This window comes from Doryrhamphus excisus, linkage group LG4, assembly GCF_037039965.1.
Source record: "Doryrhamphus excisus strain RoL-2023G ecotype Guam linkage group LG4, RoL_Dexc_Guam_v1.1, whole genome shotgun sequence".
NCBI lineage: Eukaryota > Metazoa > Chordata > Actinopteri > Syngnathiformes > Syngnathidae > Doryrhamphus > Doryrhamphus excisus.
The window spans coordinates 10,284,942-10,294,374 of record NC_136360.1 but is presented as its reverse complement, the minus strand read 5'-3'; the positions used below and the strand labels follow the sequence as shown (position 1 = coordinate 10,294,374).

Below are 9,433 nucleotides of genomic sequence, written 5' to 3'. Positions count from 1 at the left end.
TACATGGAAAATTATTAAAAAGTCCACTCTAAATTGCAAATTCCCAGGTAGTTATAAAATAACATGAAAACGTTGCAGAACAATGTCTGAATAATAAAATGTAATAATAACAAATGTAATAAAATGTACAAAACAGAACAAGCAGCAGCACAATCCCCCCAACCTCCCTACTTGGTGTCAACACACACGACACCACACATTTTGCTCAATTACTTGCGGCCGTAACAGGAACATAAGACGAAAAAACGACGGCTCGTTCACTTTAAACACTCGGCGTAAAGAGTCGTTTTGTTCTCGAACGACCCATCACTAATGCACACCCCGGTTGTTGTCTTTCATCCATGGTGACGAATCCAAACCTCAGCTAATCGGCGCTCTTTTCAAACTTTTTTCCAACCACTTAAAAAACATAATCTCCCATTTAATCGAATTTTAATATCGAATCCTAAATATATCATTTGCAAGCACACTCGTTATGAGTGCTTCCAAACAAGCCACTTACGCGCGGATAAATGATCGTTGGTGACATTAGCTGTCAGCCAAAACTGCTTCCTTCCGTCTGAGGTTAGTCGGAGACAATGTTGAGATTCTATTCATGAAAATTAGGACTTACTGACATGTGCCATGCTATGAACGTTTTTATTGTATGTTTTGAGCGACTAGCAGAAAACGAGTAAAGTATATAGTAACTCGCTACTTCGGACCGTAGCTGCTAGCCAGCGAGCGCTTCTAGATGTTAGCCGATGTAGCGAAGTTAGCAAACATTGGCTACATGTTCCCAGTATCTAGTGGTAAAATACCAGCTGTGGTATATTTTCTCTTGTTAACTTTGGATTAAAGCCATGGAAAGCAGCGTCGAGAGGAAATATGCCAATTTGAGGAAGCGTCTGGATCAGCTCGGCTACAGACACCCTCTTGCAATTGAATCATTGCCATTAGTTGAGAAACTATTCAGGTAAAACATACTCCTGGCGCTCATTATAGTTGTACCCATCTATTTAAATCAATTGCTTCTCTGCTGCAGCGATCTAGTTCACACTACTGAAAGCCTGCGCAATGCAAAACTGTCAGCAGGGAAGATTGAGAAGGAACGTAACTGTGATGTCCTGGAGCCATACAGGACAGATAACGCCCGGCTTGTCAGGGAGAACAATGAACTCCACCTGGAGCTTCTGAAGGTGAATGAGGAGAAGGACCATGCCGACAGGGGTAAGATGTCGTCGTTATCAATACTTATCCCAGCTTTAGACTATAATTTAATGACCCCATACAATCCTGCCTGCATTGTTCCAGAGCTGATAACCCGCATCAGAAAACTGGAACATGAGACTTGTGACCTGAAGTTTCTGAACAATCAATACATGCACAAGGTCCGCTGCTTGGAGAAGGATGGCAAAGCCAAATCTGAGCGTATTCTGCAGCTCCAGGAGAAGAACTTGCAAGCAGTGGTGCAGACGCCAGGTAGCATCCAATCCATGGTGATGATTATGCAGCTGTACTAATAGTGGTTCAGCCAGAGCCCAGACCTAAATCCTATTGCAAATCTTTTGGACAGACTTGAAGGCTGGTTGTCCACAGTCTGACATTTAGAACTGCGTATACATTGTCCCCCGTAATTCATTTAATGTTAGAATAACCTGTGTTTTTACTGTTCACTTTTTATACATATCTTCTGTACATAGAATGAAGTGATGAGGATGGAGCAATATAAACATGACCTAATGAGAAATATACATGGATGTTACATGGCCTGTGACTTGTTTCCTAGGTGGAAGAAAGCGCAGCATCCCTTTCAGGCGTCAGAGAATGCAAACGGATGAACTCATTCCTCCTCCCACGACCTCGGCTTATCCCGTGCCCCAGCCAGACGACCCATACATAGCCGATCTCTTGCAGTTGGCCGATAGAAGGTTTGCCGTGTATTATTTTTGCTGCCTGTGATTATTGTAAATGTTTTCCATGAATGCTTACGCCATTTTGGATAGGATTCTTGAGCTGCAGGAAGAAGTCACAAAAAAACAGTGTGAGCTAGAAGATTCCCATGAACGCACACAACTCCTAAATACTCAAGTAAGCGAACACAGATATGGTTGGTTTATGACTGTATATTGTCATTGAAGGAGCTTTTCCCAACATTTCTTTTAGGTGTCTGAGAGGGACAAAGAGATTGAGCGTCTGAATCGTTCACTTCATGGAGGGCGACCTTGTGATGTCATCTCTTTGGAGACTCAGAACATCAGCAATGAGAAACTGATTGCGCAGCTTAACCTTCAAGTGAGTTCGACATTAAAGAATTACCCTGCATTCTTTTGGTGTACGTGTGTGTTAAGTGTATTCTTGTGTTACAGGTTGAGTACTTGCAAGAGAGCAACAAGATGCTAGAGCAGAAGGTGGAGGGACTGCAACAGAAGTCCTCCACCAAAGTGGCCGACCTTTCCTTGAAGAATTTTGAACTGTGTCAGGAGCTGACACACATTGACGGCCTGGCCAAGAAGATGGAAATGGACAAGGAGCGGGCTTTGGAAATGGCCGATCAGGAGTTGCAAAGCAACAAAGTGAGCACATTGAGTAGAAATATTAAGCTAGAAAAAGAAACCCCCATGTTAAAGCTTTGTTTTTCTCCTTCATAGGAAGTAATTGAACATTTGGAGGACAACCTTAAAAAAATAAGAGGGGTGAGTGTTTTGTGAAGTATAATTAAAAATAATCCAAGCCCAAAGTGTGCTCTCCTAGGCGCATGTGCAACACTTAATGATAACTTCATCTTTATACAATGGAAGTTAATTTACAAAAGACTTGAAATAATCCACAATTGCAAAGCCCACGGTACTCTTGCTCATGCACGAGCACATGAGCATGTGCTGCGCAACGTCACATCATTCCACCCACCAGTTACTAATGATAACCATCACCTAGTATAATAGGAATTAATAGAAAGACTCCAAATAATCCACAAAGTCAAAGCCCAAAGTGTGCTCTCTTATGCACAATCAATTCTGCAAGTGCAACACACAAATCATGTAAATAATGCTCCTTTCACCAAGTATTAATGACTTTCACCTTGTGCACTGAAAATTCATTAGAAATTCTTGAAATAATCCACAAATTCAAAAAATTTGATGCTCAAAATTCCAAATTTTAGATGCTCCTGATTTGATCACCATTCTTAATGTTTCATATCCCAGGAGCTTTCTGAGAGGGAATTTGAGAAGAGTTCTTTGGCTGACCAGCTGGTGGAACTCAGAGGGCAAAATCAGAAACTAGAGGCAATGGTGGACTTCATGGAGACTGAGAAAAGTAGGCTGCAGGACAAAGTGGAGAAGATGATGTCCACTGGTAAGTTGCGGTTTGGTGGTGATCTAACTATACAGAGGGAATTCTCCACCTGTATTGATTGACCTGCTGTTTGTAGACAGAGACTTGGTGCTGGAGTTGGAGGCTATGCGAGCCAAACATGGCGTTTGTGGAAGAGATCGCTCCCCGTCACGCCTGGACGCCTTTGTGAAGAGTCTAGAGGAGGAGAGGGATCACTATCGCCACGAGGCTGAACGCTGCAGGAAATTCCAAGGAGCCAGCAGCCCAAGTCACGGGAGTCCAAACCGAACCAGGAGTCCTTGTCGCAAGGTAATCAGGGTAAGAGGAGATTATTTTTATGTTAGTAAGGTGACTGAGGTGTCGACTCGGCCGCAAATGAATGGAACATAGTGTAAAGCCCTCCTCCCCCCATGATTGTGATAATACATTTTCACTGACTTGTTATTCATTCAACGAATTACCCAGAAAAACAAATGAGCGTCTTGTCCACTGTCCTATTTACATATTTGCTATGTCCATATTTACAACCAGTGTTGTACATAAATACACAACATTTGTATGACTCATACTTGTCTTTGTTTTTGGGGAACTAAAAAATTTGATATACATAAGAGCAATTTATCGCAGTGCAGCGTGCCGAGGACATTTTTCCAATGCATTGTTTCTGGATTCTGCTCACCATCATGGGCATACTCAGGTCATACTATGGAAGTAAAGATGTAGAGTTGATAGTCCTATTCATTGGTAGTGTCCTTCGTGCAAATTTTGAACTTGCCGACACCTTTTCAGGCAGATGTTGCAGAGTCTGAGTTTCTTGCTTTGGTGAAGGAAAGAGATGAGCTGAAGGCAGCTCTGCTGGACGTGGAGAAGCACACTGAGGACATCCAGACGAAAGTGAAAGCACTGGGTTCTGAAAGAGACCACTTCAAAATGATGTTTTATCAGGTGACCTATAAGGAGCACATGACCCCTTTCATACGTTATCTGAAATGACTTCTTGAAAGCTGATAGGACCTAACACTCTTGTTTTATGTAGACACAAGAGCAGCTGGAAGATGCCCGTGTAAGCTCAAGCACATCTGATGACATCTTGAACTTGAGAGAGGAGCTGAGGCTGGCAGAAAATAAAATCATGCAGGTTAAGGCTGAAAGAGACTTACTGATGGAGGAATTTAAGGTTAATATGCATCTGTCCATCATTATGAATTACAAGATTTCCTCATCTTGACCAATTGAAAGACGGTAGCGTTTGTCCAAATGTAATTCTTGTGCACATGTAACCTTCCTTAATGTAACCTTTTTTAAGGTAAAAAAATCTCTCATTGTCATGTTCTTTCAGGTTGGACAGACGTCCACAATTCCTGAGGGACGTGGACAGGAAAAGAGGATTCTTGAACTGCAGGATGCCATTCACAGTGTAAGCTTGGTGATGAATACAGAGCTATGTAAAAAAAACCAACACCTTTTCTTTTTTGTCAAAGGCATGATGTATAAATCTTTATTGGCTGCCATCGCATGTTTATTTTCTAACGTATGATTTCAGTTCAGGAAAAAAAGATTACTATATTTACTTAAAACTATATCATTGACAGATAATCAGGTGTGTCGTGGAACAAAGATTCGGAAAGGCCTGATCTACTGCATGTGTTTTGTGTTGAAGTTGGAGCAGGAGAACCTGGAGCTGCGTTCACAGCTTTTTGCGTTAAAAGACAGCAAGCGGGACGTGGAGCAACAATTGGATGTTCAGTCTGCTGCCTTGCTTCAGAACGTGGAGGAGGTGGCACACCAGAGGAAAGCAGCTTCCACCCTCAGGTGTGTCCTTAAGTCGGTCAAACACTGTTATTTCCTTAAATAGTGGCAATGTTTTTTTGAGTGAACAGCAGAGAGTCCTATGCGTTATCAGATATAAGGCAGTGCCACTATTTATCGGAAATATGTATTATTTAATCAATTCTTTGACGCAAATTACGAGGCCGGTAATTTGGGCCGTCCTTTTCGCCAAACGTTTGTGTGTTGAAAGGCTACAACAGGAGCAGACGCAACAGTCACTTTCCGACCTCCAACAAGCGCTGTCTGCGAAGACCAATGAGTTGCACGTTACTCATGAGGAGATGGAAACACTGGAGGAGACAATCGGTACTTTTGCTTTTGATATTTTTGCTACTGCATCATTTTTTTTAAGATGACTTTAGCCTTTTTTTGTCTTTGTCTGCCAGGGGTGCTGACTCAGCAGGTCTCCAAGTACAAGAAGGAAGTGGAGGTTCTTCAGATGTCTTTTGCCGCTCTGGATAAGGAGAAAGACACTTTGCAGGATGAGGTGGATGAAAAGACAGAGAAGCTGGTTGTTCTTGAGGAGGAGCTCGCAAAGAAAGTAGCTTGGATTAGTTTTTTCCCGCATTATCAAACTGCTAATCTGTCATAATCGAACAAAATTGTCATTTTGTTGTTGTAGGAAAAAACCCTTGAAGATGTGAGGCTCACAGTCAGCGTAATGGAGAAATCTCTGGCGTGAGTAGACCCCAAACGGTATCATTACTCAACCAAGTTTTTGTGACTTATATTTTATGTTACAGTCAGCTGCAGGGGGCACTTAACAGCCGTGAGAGGGAGCTCGCCAGTCTGAGGAAACAGTTGGACGACTCTCAGCTGGAGCTGGCAGGACTTCGAAACAGCAAAGAAGTCTTGGTCAGAGAAAAAAAGAGCCTTCGAGATGACCTGTCCACAATGACAAGAGAGAATCAGGTAAAGAACTGAGTTTTATTTGATCCCTCCTGCTCAGAAAACACAATAATTAACCAGCAAGTTTTGTGGCATCTAGGCTGTCCACGTGGAAATGGAGGAGGCTTTACGGGAGCGGGATGAGCTAAAGCTGAGTGTCCACTCTTACATTACTAAAGTGTCCAGGATTGAGAACCTCTTGAAGACAAAGGCAAGAGAAAACAGTTAGAGATATGTTCAGAATGTTCCCTGCTCGTAGGGCATTCTGTTGTCAGCTGTCTGTGTTGGGTTGACCCACAGGAGCAGCAAAATTTGGACTTGCTCGAAGGCTTCCGCACAGCCCATAGTGACATGGAGGAACAAAAGCAGAGGTTGCAGCAGATTGAGGACCTCAAGAACTCAATCCGCCTGGAGCTCCTGTCTTCCGACACGGAACGCAGGCACCTCCGTGAAGCTGTCAGTCACAAGGAGCTAGAGATCCAGCAGGTAAGGTGTCATACAACAAGCAGCTGATGTAGAGCATGGCAATATTTTAATATTTTATAGCTGAGGTGTCCTTAACCGTGGAGGGCTTCATTTGGAAGCAGACAGAGAATGTTAAACGCATGATATGTTACAACTTAATTTTTCATGAAATCAATATTAATAATAATTTGGAGTGCAAAGTGTAACGGAAACCATTACTCTCTTTGACCATATAGTTATTACCAAGTGTGTTTCACTGAAAATTGCAGCAAAAGAACCCGTGTTGTAGTAGCGGTAAGGGTTCTAGTTAAACAGAAGTGCGGTGAGTATAACATGCATGAGTCCCCCCCCAAAAGAACAGCCCACAACTGAATACTGAACCATTATGATGCTTTAAATAGCTACTTCTACAAAACTCTGGTAGTTCTGTTTGTGAGGACCGTGCACCCGGCGACTGTTTGAATAAATTTAGGCATAAAATTTAGCATTTTTGTGTCTTTTGCTGGTTTTCCAGCATGTGCAGGCCCTGCAGGCGTACGAGGCACAGGTGTCAACACTCACTCGAGGGATGTCCCGACTTGAGGAGGAGCTACATAAAGCTCAGGAGGAGAAAGCGGGTCTCGTCTCCGACCTGGCCACTGTCAGGGAGCTCTGCGTCAAACTGGATTCTGGCAAGCAACTCACCGCTCGCCAAGTCACATCCAAGAGCATGGAGCTCGAGAGGGTGGGGGCTGCCTTTCATTTGCTGTTTTCATTTTGGTGCAGGAACGTATGGTGGCAACTGTTATGGTACACAAAATAAAGTACATTGGTACCTCAGTTTTTGTTATTGAGTTCCAAAAGGTCAGACAAAAAGCGAAATGTATGAAAACCAAGGCAATTTTTCCCCATAGGAAATCATGTAATTCCAACTAATCCGTTCCAGACACCCAAACATAGTAACAAACAGAATAATTGTTGTTTTACAGTCAGAAAATGATCTAAAATAATTATATAAATGATGGATGGATAAGAGGTATAGAAAATGGATGGATAGATGAAACTTACTGTTGATGCAGACAAGACTTCCTGTACATTGTGGCGAGATGGAATTGACAATGGTGTTTTTCATCCTTTATTAAACTTGCAACTTTCTTTGGCCCCATGGCAGTTTATTTGGCTGTCACCAACGAACAGGGTCATTTGTTTGGGCACTCGGTTTTGCAGAACGATACAGTACAAAACAAACAGACTAATTTGCATGAAAACAGAGGCAAAATGTGGGTAAAATTGTATAGGAAAACCGCATCAGACGAAAGCTGGAGTGTACTGAAAGCAGGGTTTGACTGTCGTTTAATATCTTGACCTTCAGGTGGAAGGAGAACTGGAAGACGTTCGGTCAGAGGCTGAGCTGCTGAAAAAGCAGCTGGCAAGCGAGAGGCTAATCGTCCGCAACTTGGAGACGCTTCTCTCCAGCAATCGCCAAAAGGAGGTCCAAATCCACCTGACGGCCAGCGAGAAGGAGTCCGAGCTGAAAGTCCTGCGTGATCGGCTCACCCTTGCCGACAACAAGAAGTATGACTTGATTTGGTCTGCAGATTTGAAGTGCTGCACAGACTTGTTAAAAAGCATTTTAATTCTGAATTACAGCACCGAGCATTCGAGGGAGGTGTTGAAGCTGCGTGGTAAAGTCTCTCAGCTGCAGACAGAGATGGATGTGCTCAACAGACAGCTGACCTCGGAGCGCTTTGAGCGGTGAGTTTAATGGCTGTTTTATTTACTTTCATTAATCCCAGTGGAAACTTTAAAGCTGAACACCCTATTTTCAAACCTCGAGACTTTCCTGTCCACTCGTCATGTTGCACCAAGTAATGTCATTAACTTCTTTTTACACTTGTATGATGTTAAGAATGCAATAATAGTTTTTAAAACATTGGCTGTATTGTCAATAAAGGTTTCTATCATGGTGACAGCTTAATCCTGGAACAGATTTCCTAATGAGGGGAAAAATTACAGTACTTTTAAATGTGAGAAAATCGTTTTCAGCCTTTTAGAGCACACTTGTCCAACTTAAGGCCCATGGGCCAGATTCAGCCCACCATATTGTTTCACGTGGCCCACAAATCCTGGAAATAATGCATGTCAAAATGACACTTAACACAAAGTATAATTCATGATGATTAATATGTTTTTAAATGAATTAATCTCGATTATTCACCATTTGTAGCTTTGTCTAAATAGCCCATTTTTACTGTATTTATTCATATTTTGAGTGAACTGAGCTAAAATATAGCCCATCTAGAAATCTATTTGCCTAACACTTTAGTAGTAGCAGAACATTTGAATCACACTTTATCCGTGTTATTATGAGCAATGAGGGGTTGCGTTCAAAGATATGTAATTAAAAGTAAATGTACACGTTTTCAGTGTATTTTCTGGGATTTCCCTGCACACAAAAATGGAGCAAATTCATGTTTTAGGAGTGTCCCTGAATGCATCTCGCATTCTGGTAATAACTGGGTTTTGTCTGTGTGATGCCAGCGAGAGGGCCATGCAGGAGATGCGCAGACGAGGTATGTCTTTGTCTCCCTTGCGGATCTCATCATCTCTCAACGCCTCCACCAGTTCCCAGCATACGTCCCTGAACAGCTCCAGTGACAAGTCTACTAATTAGATGTGGTGGCGTAGTTTTGTCATTTCCTGTTGTTCTTAAATAGCACTATAAACCTTGTTGTAACTTGTATTTATTTAGCCTTTAAAATTGTGCTGCATATTATGTGGTTTAATGTAAATTGTGGTAGTGCATTATGTCAATACAACATTGATGGTTGTACTTATATGTCAGGATATTTACTTTTATTGAATAAATTTGCCATACTTTGCATTAAAAGTGATAGTGAATTAGACATGCATGCATTTTAATCTGAGGTTTATTCATTTAATTCTAAACGAATTA

General features: G+C 42.1%; 1 protein-coding gene across 4 annotated transcripts; it reads left to right on the top strand.

Annotated features, from left to right (window-relative positions):
* Positions 1 to 325: 325 nt before the first annotated feature.
* On the top strand, positions 326 to 9,424 carry LOC131130093 (centrosomal protein of 135 kDa-like). Of its 4 annotated transcripts, none has more exons than XM_078790108.1 (24): positions 326 to 955; positions 1,025 to 1,209; positions 1,294 to 1,461; positions 1,769 to 1,910; positions 1,986 to 2,070; positions 2,146 to 2,274; positions 2,349 to 2,555; positions 2,631 to 2,675; positions 3,186 to 3,336; positions 3,413 to 3,624; positions 4,144 to 4,260; positions 4,352 to 4,492; positions 4,655 to 4,732; positions 4,976 to 5,127; positions 5,336 to 5,451; positions 5,532 to 5,686; positions 5,768 to 5,823; positions 5,889 to 6,057; positions 6,134 to 6,244; positions 6,334 to 6,519; positions 7,013 to 7,222; positions 7,850 to 8,052; positions 8,128 to 8,232; positions 9,019 to 9,424. In XM_078790108.1, the coding sequence occupies exons 1-24, from the start codon at positions 843 to 845 to the stop codon at positions 9,149 to 9,151; spliced, it is 3,369 nt and encodes a 1,122-aa protein (XP_078646234.1). In that variant the 5' UTR covers positions 326 to 842; the 3' UTR covers positions 9,152 to 9,424. The 4 variants fall into 4 exon arrangements, with proteins under 4 accessions (XP_078646234.1, XP_078646232.1, XP_078646233.1 ...); XM_078790106.1 differs by having other exon boundaries at positions 4,105 to 4,260; XM_078790107.1 differs by having other exon boundaries at positions 3,413 to 3,633.
* Positions 9,425 to 9,433: the final 9 nt, after the last annotated feature.

Excerpts from the sequence above, each read along its gene's own strand:
- LOC131130093 (XM_058074234.2), top strand. The coding sequence starts at position 843 with ATGGAAAGCAGCGTCGAGAGGAAATATGCCAATTTGAGGAAGCGTCTG. Across the intron at positions 1,210-1,293 it reads GAAGGACCATGCCGACAGGG|AGCTGATAACCCGCATCAGA; the intron begins GTAAGATGTCGT and ends GCATTGTTCCAG. Across the intron at positions 1,462-1,768 it reads AGCAGTGGTGCAGACGCCAG|GTGGAAGAAAGCGCAGCATC; the intron begins GTAGCATCCAAT and ends CTTGTTTCCTAG.